The sequence below is a fragment of the Capra hircus genome, chromosome 5 (assembly GCF_001704415.2).
Source record: "Capra hircus breed San Clemente chromosome 5, ASM170441v1, whole genome shotgun sequence".
NCBI lineage: Eukaryota > Metazoa > Chordata > Mammalia > Artiodactyla > Bovidae > Capra > Capra hircus.
In genome coordinates this window covers 10,506,590-10,521,784 of record NC_030812.1, presented here as the reverse complement: position 1 = coordinate 10,521,784, position 15,195 = coordinate 10,506,590, and the positions used below count along the sequence as shown (strand labels likewise).

General features: G+C 37.0%; 1 protein-coding gene across 2 annotated transcripts in view; it reads right to left on the bottom strand.

Moving 5' to 3' along the window:
* ACSS3 (acyl-CoA synthetase short-chain family member 3) overlaps nucleotides 1–15,195 on the bottom strand; it is a 165,062-nt gene that overhangs the window by 85,324 nt on the left and 64,543 nt on the right. For both annotated transcript variants that reach the window (XM_013963698.2, XM_018047605.1), the window contains 2 exons: nucleotides 6,826–6,906; nucleotides 6,650–6,745 (listed from right to left, as the gene is read on the bottom strand). In XM_013963698.2, the coding sequence (XP_013819152.1) occupies nucleotides 6,650–6,745; nucleotides 6,826–6,906 (177 nt within the window). The remainder of the gene's footprint in view (nucleotides 1–6,649; nucleotides 6,746–6,825; nucleotides 6,907–15,195) is intronic.

The window sequence follows — 15,195 nt, the reverse complement described above, 5'->3', positions numbered from 1 at the left end:
CGCCACAGGTATACTCATGTTCCCCATCCTGAACGGCCCTCCCACTTCCCTCTCCATACCATCCCTCTGGGTCATCCCAGTGCACCAGCCCTGAGCACCCTGTCTCATTCATCAAACCTGGACTGGCAATCCATTTCACATATGATAATATACATGTTTCAAGGCCATTCTCCCATATCATCCCACCCTCTCCCTCACCCACAGAGTCCAAAAGACTGTTCTATACATCTGTGTCTCTTTGGCTGTCTCGCATATAGGGTTAGCATCACCATCTTTCTAAATTCCATATATACGCATTAGTATACAGTATTGGTGTTTTTCTTTCTGGCTTACTTCACTTTGTATAATAGGCTCCAGTTTCATCCACCTCATTAGAATGGATTCAAATGTATTCTTTTTAATAGCTGAGTAATACTCCATTATGTATATGTACACAATGTCGTATCCATTCATCTGTTGATGGATATCTAGGCTGCTTCCATGTCCTGGCTACTGTAAACAGTGCTGCGATGAACACTGGGGTACATGTGTCTCTTTCAGTTCTGGTTTCCTCAGTGTATATGCCCAGCAGTGGGACTGCTGGATTGTATGGCAGTTCTACTTCCAGTTTAAAATTTTTAAGGAATCTCCACACTGTTCTCCATAGTGGCTGTACTAGTTTGCATTCCCACCAACAGTGTAAGAGGGTTCCCTTTTCTACACACCCTCTCCATCTTTGCTGGAACTTTTATTTCTTAACTGTAACTATTTTTTTGACCTTAAAAAAATTGAATGTTTAAAGAATGTTCATCATCACTTGTTGAAGCATTTTTACCACAGTTGCTTTAAAATCTTTGTCAGAGAATTCTAACATCTCTGTCATCTCAGTTCTGGCACCTATCAACTGTCTTTTCTCATTCAGCTTGAGATTTTCTTAGCTCTTGGTATGAGGTCATCAAACCCTGGACAGTTTCTTGGTATTACATTATGAGACAGACTCATATTTAAATCTTGTTTCAGGTGGCTTATTTAGATTTCACTCCAGCAAAGAAGGAAAACATAGGGGTAAAAATCCAGGTTCCTCATTTGACCTCCATTGATACCCAACTGGGTACCCTGGTGGCTCAAATGGTAGAGAACCTGTCTGCAATGCAGGAAATCTGGGTTTGATTCCTGGGTGGGAAAGATCCCCTGGAGAAGAGAATAGCTTTGGAGAATGCTCCTCATTACTCTGGGTTGGTTCCCATTCTAATTGTAGGCTTCTAAAGGCACCTCCCTGCCTGGACAAAGTAAGAGCTCCCCGTTACTGCTTCCAACAAGGCCTCCACTGATATCACAGGGAAGAGACAGGTGGTCTTGTTATTGAAAATCCCCGAAATCCTGACTCTCTACTAGGCTTCCACTGACTCTATCCCAATGGAGAACGGAAGGGGTATCTCATTACTGGTAAGTTAGGGGGATAAGCCCAGGCTCCTTATTTGGTCTCTACTGTTACTGCTTGTTCAACAGGTCCTCATTATAACCTAACAGGAAGGAAAATCTTGGCTTCCTATTCAAACTCCTCTGACACCACCTTGTGGGAAGAGGGTTAGAATTAAGCTCCTCCTTAAAGCCTAACAATTGTGGAAGTCTAAACTTCCCACTCAGCTTTTGCTGTTGGCAGTGGGGTTGAGACCTTGGATCTGTCTGTGTCATCTATCTGGAGTGGAGCCATCTAAAAGTTTCATGTCTTAGACTGCTCCTTCCTAAACCTTTGGCTTGAGAGGTCAGGCTTGCTGTTTTTTGTTAGTGTTGTTTTCCTTTTCAGAGGGTTTAGTTTCGTTGTGATTTGCTTTGTCTGCAGTTGTTGGCACTTAAAGGTTGTCATCTTCTTTAGACACAAATCTAAGACATATGAGGGGAAAATAAAGCCAAGGTCTCATCACTATGTTGTTTCTCAAATCGCAAGGTCCCTAAAGTCAGTTTTCCTTCTTATCTCCATCTTTTAGTCTTACATTTGTTTTATACATAATGCCTAAAATGTTCAGTTCTACTTAGCGGGAGGAATAGAGAAAAGTATGCCATCTCTAACTTCCTGGAGGCAGAACTCAACCCTTTGAAAAAATTTAAGCAACGAAGTTCTGCATTCATCTTTGCATTTTAGATGGACAGTGAGGAGAGCTCAGGAATTAAGAGTTTGGGTAGAGATGGCCTGGAAAGACATCTAAAGGCAGAAGGATTTATTAGAACATGGTCTAGACTGGCTGTCTGAAATATACAACTGGAAAGCACAGGCACAAGTGAGATCAGAGGCTAAACACAGAATGCACACCAGTCAACAACACACTCACTAAATTGTCACAGCCTCAACTCTGTGGCAGGAGGCATGGAAACAAGAGGACACTTTTGACAGGTGCTAAAATATGGGAATACCAGACCACCTTACCTGCCTCCTGAGCAATCAGTTTGCAGGTCAAGAAGCAACAGTTAGAACTGTTCATGGAACAACCGACTGGTTCAAAATTGGGAAAGGAGTACATCAGGGCTGTATATTGTCACCCTTGTTAAATAAGGATACATCATGTGAAATGCCTGGCTAGATGAATCACAAACTAGAATCAAGACTGCCAGTAGAAATATCAATAACCTCAGATATGCAGATGACACCATCCTAATGGCAGAAAGCAAAGAGGAAATCTTGATGAAAGTGAAAGAGGAGAGTGAAAAAGGTGGCTTAAAACTCAACATTTAAAAAATAAAGATCATCGCATCCAGCACCATTATGTCACGGCAAATAGATGAGGAAAAAACAGAAACAGTAACAGACTTGATTTTCCTGTGCTCCAAAATCTGGCCAGACTTCTTATAGGTAGCTGGACTCCTATCAAATAGCATCTTATAGAAGCCAACACAAGGATTCATTCAAAGTTCCTCAAACATGCTTTACCTTGTCATTTTACATCTGACAGCAAGGAGATCAAACCAGTCAATCCTAAAGGAAATAAACTCTGAATATTCATTGGAAGGACTGAGACTGAAGCTCCAATACTTCGGCTACCTGATTCGAGGAGCCAACTCCTTGGAAAAGACACTGATGCTAGGAAAGATTGAGGGCAGAAGGAGAAGAGGTGACAGAAGATGAGATGGTTGAATGACATCAAGGATTCAATGGACATGAGTTTAAGCAAACTCCGGGAGACAGTGAAGGACAGGGAAGCCTGGCGTGCTGCAGTCCATGGGGTCGCAAAGAGTCTGACATGACTGAGCAAATGAACAACAACAACAAAAAAAGTAAATCAACAAAATGTAGTGAGCAACAGAATATGATATGTAAGGAGAATGAAGTTAGAATCACTTCTTGATTCTTAGTTTAGCCGACTGAGTAAAAGCAGGTACCATTAACAACACTGCAGAGTATACGGAAAGAAATGTCTTTGGCGGAAATGTCTTTGGAGACTGTGAGTTCATTTCACAGCACCTTGACCATAAGGGATGCCTGGGCCATCTGAAAATCCCTAATAATAAGCGGGTGCTTAGCAGGAAGGTTAGATATAGATAGGAGGAGTTAGGAGCCTGGGTTTAATTAGTAATACTCAAATCCAATTGCATGGAGATTATCCAGGAAATATAAGCAGAATGAGAAGAGCGGGCTAAGAACAAGACTCTAGCACCACCCAATGTTGAGGATCAAAGTAAAGAAACCAAGAGAGGAAATGGAAGACGGGATGTCAGAGAGGCAGAATGAGAACAGAGAAGTAGCATCCAATTAGTTCCACAAGCACTTACTACATGTCTAGTGTGTACTGCCTACTGCGCTGAGACTGGCTTGTGAGGCCCGCACCCTTTACGAGATATAATTTCAGAATAGTGTGGTCAGCTAACTAACAGACATATGTTCCAGGGGCAATGGAACCACAGAAAGGGGAACTGAGCAGTCAAAACTTTGAGGAAATTTTCCAAGCGATGATTACATCTAATCAGAGTCTACAAGACAGCTGGAATCAACCAGACAAGGAGAGACAGAGGGAAAGTCATGTAAGGCAAAAGGAACAGCCTAAACAACAACAAAAGGATATAGAGGACTCAAGGGGACAGAGAGAATTACCATCACCAAACACAGTCACCAGGCTTGATGTCATTGGGAGAAAAAGTAAAATCGAACTGAAGAAAATCCTTGACTTTGTCCCTTACTGAGCCGCCACTGACCTCTGATACAGTAGCTTTATGAAACAATGTGGAGAAAAACTGGACTTCACTGGGTTGGAGAATAATCGGAAGAATATAAAGTTCAGACAATATGGGAAGGGTATTCTTTCCAAGGACTCAGTGGAGAAGACTATAAAGATGGGATAGCTAGAAATGTGCAGAAGTCTAAAAGGCTTTGTTTTATGATAAGAGAGAATTGAGGATGTTTATAAGTTGTAGGAAAGAAATCGGAGTGCACAGATAAGATTTAAAAGGTTAAAAAAAGAAAATCACCCTTTTGTACAACAAATACTGATAGAGCATCTACACTGTCCTTGAGCTCATCATTTCAAGATACAGACAAACAACAGAGCCCTTTTAATGGTGTTACAAATATGTTTTAAATAAGCTTAAAAAATAAAAAAGGCACAAATGCACAAAAATTACATGTGCTATAGTCCTAAAGGCAAACTAATACTTATAAATACTTATCAATATAATGGCATCTTCGGCTTTGTCCCTTTATATTAGCAATTCCACAATTCACTGTAAGTATTTAGTGTTAAGGCTTATTTTGTTTACTTCCGAGGGAATTATTATTTTAATAAAAACACTTATTCTATTGCAAGGACTTCAGTATGGGACACAATTGTCAAGATTATTTTATGTTTTAATTATTACAAATACCACAGGGCATATTAAGTCTACAAAGGACAGAGGCATAGTATAAAAGGTGAGGGGTAGTACAAGATGGTGTAATATTTGTGTCAAAGTTTGCCTTAATATCTCTGAGCATTTTAATACAGAAAACCGGTCAGCTGAAAATGCGGGAATAATCATGCTTTTAAATGTTGGCTGGGACTAGGAGATTGCCACAAAGATTAAGAACAGTCTCTCATTTTTTCAGAATCATTACTGGCAGAATGTTAAGATTTTAAAGAACTTTGACATAATCTAATAATATTATCTACACTCACATATAAAATTCTCTTCTTCAGATTCCTGTCTTGATGTTGAAAGACTTTAAGTGAAAGAGAGCCTTCTATTTCAGAAGCTGCCTATTCTACTAATGAACAGTTAAATTTTCTCTGATTAGGTCCAAAAGTTAGGTCTCTGGAATTCCACATTACTACATTACTATGTGGCAACTCTTTAAATGTCAAAAGATTCTTAACAAATATGCACTAAATATATTACTATTATCAGACTAAACCATTCACAATTCCTTCATCGCTTTCTTGTATGACATTTCACTCCATTCCCTTTTATCCAAATGCTTTCTAATAAGTTAATTATTTTTTTTCTCCTCCTCATTAAACTGAACAAAAATCTCCAAATGTGAGAAGGGAAAATAAGATTATACTAGTGCATATGGTGACTATTTTTTAAAGTCATCCTATCAACCACTGATGTTTGAACTACAGACAATTATACTCACAGGGACTTAACCACATAAACTGTAACCAACTCAAATTTCCCTGACTTCATTTTTGCAATTATATTTTTAATATAATTATAAAAGGATTTCCATATTCTCCCATCTTGTGTGTTTTATCCCGAAAGTCCAAGATTATTTTGTGTACTGATTTAGCAAATGATGCTAAAGCTGAGGCTCCAGTACTTTGGCCACCTCATGCGAGGTTGACTCATTGGAAAAGACTTTGATGCTGGGAGGGATTGGGGGCAGGAGGAGAAGGGGACGACCGAGGATGGGATGGCTGGATGTCATCACAGACTCGATGGACGTGAGTCTGAGTGAACTCCGGGAGATGGTGACGAACAGGGAGGCCTGGCGTGCTGCGATTCATGGGGTTGCAAAGAGTCGGACACGACTGAGCGACTGAACTGAAACTGAACTTAGCAAACTATCATTTTACTGTTCCTCTCAACTTCTGATATCCTACAAATCTGATGGACATGTGTTTTAAGTATTTATACAAGGCATTTACTAAAATTAAATAGAATAGGCATAAGAGCATAATTTTCTAGTATACACACAAAAATATTATTCCTGGTTAACATTAATCCATGCAACTGAATCTTAAAGCTATGAAGATTCAATCTGATCAGTCTAGAAGCCTCTCCCTTACACATATAACAATCATCAGAAACCACCAAAAATATCTGCTAAAATCAAGAAACCATACAGTTGAAATCCATTAATTCTCTAAAAACACAAAAAGGTGAATCTCTGTTTTGTGATGACTGTTTTCTAAGGTTCTAAATCAGGATCAGTCCAATGATATTTTCTAGAAAGGGATAGACATAAAGGTTTTTAGTGTATATTTTTCAGAATATAATTTTATGGCCTTGTTCAACACAATTTAAATAGCTGTGTATTTTTTCTATGTACTTCTCTGTCTTATGAAATATTTTTGAACTGGAAGAAGACATAAAAATGTTCCCTGTCTCCATTCAATTTTTTTTGTTGCTACTTAGACTACTTCTCAGAAACTTTCAGTGAAATTAACACTATGTGTATGTGGTATGAATTTTATTTTATTACCTCATATAAAACCGTAGTATTTCCATGCAGAAGAGGTCCGTAACAGATATAGGAATGTCCAACAACCCAGCCTAAGTCAGAAGCTGCCCACCACACCTAAACAAGAAGCAGAAAATAAAATGCATATATCTTAATCAGATAAATGTCATATAATGTGAATTTAAAACCATGATTACCTCTCCAGGTTTAAGTCCATATATGGAAGACATCGACCAGTTAAGCATTACAGCGTATCCTCCAGTGGGTCTCACCACACCCTAAAGGAAAGAAGAGATGAAGTTAAAATCAATAGACGATGTATTAAAAGATGCTCTTTCTTCATACTATCCACTTAAGAAAAGCTCCTGTTTAAAGTATTTCATATTCTAAAGCTATAAATAACTTTGACTTTCGTGTATGAATAATTGTATCTGAATCACCATTCCTTTGACACCTCCAATAACAAACACAGACTAATTTGCTCATACCAGTCCATTCGTAGAATTCATTCTCAGAGACCATTCTGGACTTTCTAAAGAAAATATGATTTCACAGAATCACATGCAATCAAAAGAAAAATTTCCAGGGGTAACATCAATTATCAACACTGCATTGTAACACATATTTCCAGAACAAAAATGAAAACTTCCAAATTAAGTCCACAGAAAGGTCAAAGATAACTATGTGCCTAAGATACAGACCACCATAAGGATATTTATTCCTTAATAGTACTAAATAATAATACGACGCCTAGAGGAAACAGTCCTATTCTAACTGGAGTCTTATTAAAATGCTAACCTGAAGGACCATGCTATCACAGTATTAGAGCTGAGCAGTTCTTTAGATCTAACTCCTGATGAGTTAAATCTAAGGCTGACAGATTTGATTGTTACAGTATAGCACTATAGCTTTCATGAATCAGTTTGTGAGCAGATATTCTTGAGTGAATGTATTTAATGTTAATACAAGATTAATATTTGAAAACTAAGTGCAAGAGTCACCACAGATAAGAACTGACAGCAAATTTATTAACTGATTTCATTTATTGCTTCATTATAAACATTAATCATTATTGGCTCACCATGACTTAATGATGTTAAATACGCAGAGCAAGAAAGTGAATGCTTGCTAAGAAATATGTTATAGTTCACTCACAAGTATTTTCAAACTTCTCTTAGTAGAGCAGCTATAATCACTCTGTGAAGAAAATAATTATTTTACCTGAAAGGGCACACATGGCTCTAATTAATGAGCATGCTACTTGTTGAACTGTTTTGGCACAGCTCTGTAACTATAACACACATACATGAATCAGGAGAATGAAGAAGAAGTTGACTTTCTGTCTGTTACTAAAATTGCTGCTTTCCTCAGGTACCACTGATAAAACATAGGTATCCAGCTGTGGAATACATTTTATCTACCAGCAGCAACACCTGGTCTCTTGGCAAATGTCACAGGGCGCTTTGCTGGCATTTGACAGGTATGCTTTCTAGCTTGTATGACATGGGTAGCACGCAGCTGGCTCTTTTGATCATCTTGGGAGAATTAGAAATCCTAAGCTACTGCCAATAATTTTCACACATGCATTTTCCCATGTAAACTGAGCAGGTCTTCAACCGGTATATACTGTACATGTCTTCCATATACTTTGCTAATTTTTTGTCTTATTGAGATCTTTTCCTACAGTTCAAAATCTTGATGAATTTGACACGAATCAACTTGCAAACACTCTTTGCTAAAAAGTTTTATTCATTTGGTAAAGGATAAAATAGGAGGTTTTTCATAGGCAATATGCTATCAATATTCTGTGAAATTTAATGTCAGGCATGATTTCACTTAAGATGTTTTAGAATTTCTCTTCACCTGTCTGTTGCCCCTGCATTTAGAGGTCATTTTTAATTAATATCATTACAAAAGGGTAATTTTTTTATATTAAATGATAGAGAGTAAGAGTAATCAACTAGAAGTGATAGAAAGGACTAAAAGGCTAAGGAGAACATAAATGAGTAGTAATTCATTTGTAAACCTTGGAAGATAATTTAAAGGACCAGTTGCCAAATTTCTGCTTACCTCTCAAGTGAACCCTTCTTTAAAGGTTATTTACCAGTGTTGCTTTGTCTATATAATGGTGGCTACTTAAATGTATTTGACCCCAAAAAAGACTTAAAAATGAAAATTTTCATGAAAAACTTAAAATTATACAGTCAATAATTTAACATCTTACTAGCAAAATTATTTCCTCAATTCTAGCGATTACTGATTCTTATTTTTCCCCACACAAAAGACAGAAATGTAAAAAAATTAGAGGTTGTTATCAGAGATTCTCATTAAAAACAATGAAAAAAGAGCTAACAGAGACAGAAAAGCCATGTCTGTTTATCACTGATCTTTAATATTCACTTACTTTTAATTTTTTAATAATGAGTATAAAATTTTCATCTGGCATCATTTCTCTATTCATTGATCTAGATTCTCAATATGAAATCTGGTCTTGCCCCTAACATATTCAGATGACAGCTTTCAATTTTCTGATTATTTAGTACAGTGTAGGAAAAAAGTGCATAATATCATATTCTCCATGTGGATCTTTCATAAGTTAAAGAGTAAAAACACTGAAAGATTAGTTTTAAAAATATCGTTTCTTTCTTATAATATTAACATGTGGTTAAAATTAATATGATAAAGCATTTTTGTTTCTAATCATATTTTCCAGGTAATGATAATTAAAATGCAACAGATAAACTCTGTTCAACCTCTGAAAATGCATAAACTGTACTCAAATTAAAAAAAAAAAACCACAAATCATTATATTCCAGTATGCAAAATTAACCAGCAACAGAAACTGGCATTCTGAAGTCTATTTGACTATGAGGTAAAAATACTGTTGACCATCAATGCTTACCCCTACAACACAAGCACACTGCATTTCACTCTTTTGAATCTGTTACTTTATGCACTTATATCCCACCTTCCTTAAAAGTAAAGACATTAGATGACCTAATGTATTTTCAGAAAAGCCCTATAGCCTCCCAATACACTGCTTTGGTTTTTGTAGGATCAGCATAATACTTAAATTCTTCTGGAAAACTCAAAGACATTCAGGTGGGAATAAAACTCTGTGCCCCAAATAAAGACACAAAGTGAATTCTATCTCAGTACAAAAGTAGACAATGTGAAGGTGTTCTTTAAACAATACAAAACACTTTTAATGTATACAGATATTCAAAAAAATTCAATCCACACAAGGGAAACTAAAGGCTAATTATTTATCCCCCAGGAATGAGACAACAGTTAATCACAGATGGTTCTTTATGGTTTCCAGTTTAATGAGCTGCCTTGGAACAGAGAAAGCCGCAAAATATCATAAATGGGTCAATTACTGTAAAACAGAAAACTTGTTTATATCAAGTGTGTACTGTTTGGGTGCTACAGTTTAAGAAGAATGCAGTTGGAATAACATCAGTTGTAGTACAAAAAGGAAGGAAGATTGAGATACGCGGTAAGATTAAGAGTTTAGGAGTCTTACCCGAAAATTTTTTTATAATAGATCTATAAAAATTTAAATGGAAAACCTCAAAATATTCAGGTAGGAGAAGTCTACATAGAGTAATCAACAAAACATACTTCCTAAGTTAAGCCCCACTAGTAACTTGGGCTATGGGTTTAGTCACTCAGTTGTGTCTGGCTCTTTACGACCCTGTGGACTGTAGCTCGCCAGGCTCCTCCGTCCATGAGATTTTCCAGGCAGGGATACTGGAGTGGGTTCCCATGCCCTCCTCTAGAGGATATTCCCAACCCAGGGATCGAACCCACATCTCCTGTGTCTTCTGCATTGCGAGCAAATTCTTTACCGGCTGAGCCATCAGGGAAGTAAAGACTTGTACAAGACAAACACACAAATATACATACGTATACTATATATCCATTCACACATACCTATGTAAATACATATGCGTAATGTCCATATACACACACACACAGGCATATGCTTTGTATCTATGCATGCTTATATACACATTTCAATTCAATCTGGCAAATTAAGTAGAAACAGAAGAAGAAGAAAGGGGAAACAAAAATATTACCTGAAAAAAAGAAACCTACCACCATGGGACCATTGGAGTCAATGAGTTGAAAAGTATGAGGTATGGCTCTGCTTACTTAAAAAAATCCAACAACCAACAATATTCTTGCTCTTATGGTAGTTTTACAGATGATATCCCCTCTTCCTAAAATGAGCCCTTACCCCTTTTCTGCACCTGGTTATCTCCTACTTCATCACAGGAGTACCTAGCAACATTGTGAAAGTGCTGCCTCTTCTGGAAGCTATCCAAAGCCACTGCTTGTGTTAAAAGGCTCTCCCTCCTTTTTCACGGCCCAAGTCCTGCAAACTTCACTGAGCCTCTGGGCACTAACAACATCCACCCACTGCTCATTCTCCTCCTCCGCTCTCAGTGCCGTAGAACATCTTTGTATCTTCAGCATAGAATAGACAATTAATACATATGTCAACTGATTTAAAAAGTGAACAATGAATAAGCAATATATGAAAACTATACTTTGTTCAAGAGAAATCCTTGAAATTTACAGAACTTAATGTCATATTAGCAGAAATGGAATGACTCCATTTGGTATATTTCTTCAAACATAAAATCTCTTGCTTCAGGCTTTCTGATGACTCTGAAGCCACCTCTATGGGTGATAGAGTCAGCAGCAGTATAATTTTTTATGGATCTGAGCAACTGTGAGATCAGGGGCAAAGGTGTAGCGAGTTCAGCCTTTAGCTGCAAGAATTGGGAAAGTGAAAGTCGCTCAGTCATGTCCGACTCTTTGCAACCCATGGACTGTAGTCCATGGAATTCTCCGGGTCAGAATACTGGAGTGGGTAGCTTTTCCCTTCTTCAGGGGATCTTCCCAACCCAGGGATCAAACCCAGGTCTCCTGCATTGTAGGCAGATTCTTGACAAGCTGAGCCACAAGGGAAGCTGCAAAAATTGTACTACATATTAAAAAAATTTTTCCACAGGTTTTTTTATTTAACTTTCTCTTATTTTTCTCTATAGTCTAGAATATAAATAAGTCACCTAACACGTAGGAATAAAAGTTGATGTAAGTTATAGAAAACTCACAACAGAACAAAGGCCTTATCTCCCACCTTCCTTACGTCTTCCTTTCTAATTCTTTCCCCTGTGCTCCCGTGGCACTTTTTTTTTTGGGGGGGGGGTGGTTATCACCATACCTAATGACAGCAAGCTGAAAGAAGATAAATATCACCATCACTAAATCTCCCATTCCCAGAATGACACCCAATCCAGATGAGGTATCCTTCTATTGTGTAGTTCCTTGAAGTAACTGGAATATAGTCAACCAAAACAAACAGAATAAACACGCATAACAATACAGAAATGTATGCAAAGCAGCTCAGTTGTCGAATATGCTAGAATATGTGCAGCAGCTAGCAGATCAACCTGTCATACAGCAATCTGACAAATCCAGAGTTGGCAGATGCAGACATGCAAATATGCCCTAAATAGATCTGCAAATTCTAGCCAAAGAACAGACCGAATTGTGTGTGTCTTATATGCACCTATGGGAAATGAGCAGTTTTAAGTAGAATATTTTTATGGGTTCACAACACTATTTTTCTTCATGAAGATCAAGAAAACAAACTAAATTATGACATGAAATTTATATTTAAATGTTTCATAAATTCATGTATGCTCATCTTTCCTGTATTTCTATTCCTGGAATCTCAATATTAAAAATTCAGATCCTATTAATCCTGATTATACCTACCAAAAATGAAATGAGAATCTTATGAATAAAGGGGTATCAGGATACTCAGTATGTTGTAATAATCTATAATGGAAAATAATATTTTAAAAGAATATATATTTATATATATATGTGGGACTGTTGGTTCACATGATTGTTATTAAATTATGAATTGATTTTAACATATATATATATGATTGAATCACTTTGCTGTGCACCTGAAATTAACACAATATTATAAATCAACTATATTTCAATTTTAAAAATAAGAGGAATCTGGAGCTAACTGGAAAAGTATACTATTAAATATTTTGGATCTGCTATGGCCCAGTTCTAAGGTTAGTGCCATAGTAGATTCAAAGGTGTATGAAATATATTCTACACTGTTAGAGAACATGTACTGTTATGGCGCTAAGTAAATGAAAAGTAATATATTTCAAAAGTAAAATAAAATAAGTGGCAAAAGTATTTGTTGGCAACATATACTTTCAATGCCACTGAAATTCTAAAGTCCACTGAAGGGATAAGAGAAATATTTCTGAAAGGCCTTGAAATTGACTACTTTGTCTTTCCACTCTGCATGCCCTGCTCTGTAAAGCCTACTCAATCACATGAATTAAACACTAGTCCTCGACAGCTGATGATATTCCAGGGTCTATCTCCAAGTCCAGATGTACTCTTGGACCCAGACCTTCATTTCCAGCTACTGGCTGGGCATTTCCATGCTCATGTCCCAAAAAGACATCATACTCAGTATACACGAAACCTCCCAGTTTTCCCAGCCCCAAACCATTCTCCTTTGTTTCCAGTTCAGTAAATAAACAAAACCACTTTCTCATGTTCTCAGGTTCAAAGTCCTGTACTCTTCCCCCGTACTCAATTTCCTTGATTGCTCCCTAATAAATGGTCCAAAACTAAGCACAGCTTGAAATCCAATCTCCTTGCTTCCATTGTGTAATGGCGCAAGGGTTACCTTCCTTCATATTTTTGTCTCTCTTAGAGAAACATCAGTGCTCTTCATTCCTTACAGGTAGTATATAACCTAAACTTCTTGGTAAATTTTAAACAATTATCCCCTGCCTATAAATCTGGCCATTTCTCTACTTTTTTTCGCACCAACTGCAGTAGCCATCCTGGAACCTTACACGCTCCTGTCTTTGCTTATATTGACCCAATCAACCTGGAATGCCCTCCTCCCCACGAGGTCACCTGATGAAAATGTCTACTCATCCTTCAAATGTCATACCACCGAGTGCTTTCCCTGACATCTCCCTGATAAAACAACACTCTCACTCTCCATCACCCTTATTCTGTTTCATTTCTCCTCATAACACATCACCTATTACATAGCTCTTTGTTCAGTGCCTGTATCCAGCACAGAACTCTAAAAAGATGGTCAGATATGTATTGGGGTGCTCAGTAATATTTGTTGAACTAATGGAAGTTAATCCTTCAGATGCCATTCAAACTCATCTTTTCTTCAAGAGACTGAAGTAGGGTTTTTCCCTCTTAGGGAAAGATGACAGTCTATCTTACATTATCTGTGTTGTTATATATTGCAACCCCACTATGCTGAAAGCACTGTGGTTAACTAATTTTTTTATCTCTTTTAGCACCTAATGGACATCCATGAACTAAATTCAGTGTGAATAGAATTCTTCAAACAATTAAAGCTTTCTCCAATCTATAGAAATAAACTTATCTTCAGGATGGTACTACTAATGTAATCAAAAGACGAGGATGATGGAAACATCAAACAATCATCAGTTTGGGCATCTAAGAATTCCACAAAGTACTTCTTGATGCAAAGAAAACATGGGATATCTAGGTTTCTTCTTTATCTGGAATCATCACTTTTCAGATAGAATGCCTTATATATTACTTTTATTTTATTTCCACTACACTAGCTGAGTCAGTTTTAAACTGATGGCAAACTCTTCTTCTGCCCTCTCATATAGATCCCCGTCCAGGCAACAGTGAATTTCAGTGATTAAAAGTCTCAAGGTAGCACCAAAAGTTTTTATAAGATCCCTTCAGGTTTTTAAGGAGCTAAAGTGATTTTTATTTTTTTGGTTAGGCTCTACTATGTTTTCAGGGTCAGTGGTTTCCTCTCATGTTGATACTTTTATATTAGATTATAACTTGCTTAGTCCCTTCTGTTTCACAGCCAAATGTTCATTTGGATTCTTTGTGGCTGGTACATAATGCTTGACTGCAAAAACTGGAAGGGACAGACTGCATCCAGTAATCATTTGGACTGCTTAAACAGACCAATCTGCAATATAAGAAAATTTATTTTTCAGATGACCAGAGTTCTCAAAAAAGCACAGGGCTTTGATTCTACAACGACACAAATATTTTTATGTATATGCATTAATTTATTTATTCACACAACAAAAGTGTGGGTACCAACTACATATGGAACATGACGGTAGACCAAAATGTAACAAAACATTGTGTCTATCGACAGACAGAATATACCCTTCCACCAAATGTTTTCTTTTTCACAAGCAAGTGAATTTCATATAAAATGTTTTAAGTCTTGATCTTCCTTTACTTAAATCTAAACTAACAGAATCACGATTTTGAGAATATTAACAGGTTATGGTTCAGAATTCTGATGCTACAGAGTTCCAATATTAATAGAGGCCAATGTCATATAGGATTTGAGTGATTGTTAAAAGTCCCTTTGCCCACTAACATTCTGTGATTTAATGAATATTGAACTCCCTAATAAAGATGAAAGATGATTGCACAAATCCTTATGAAGTTATATAAAGAAACAGTGTTATTTG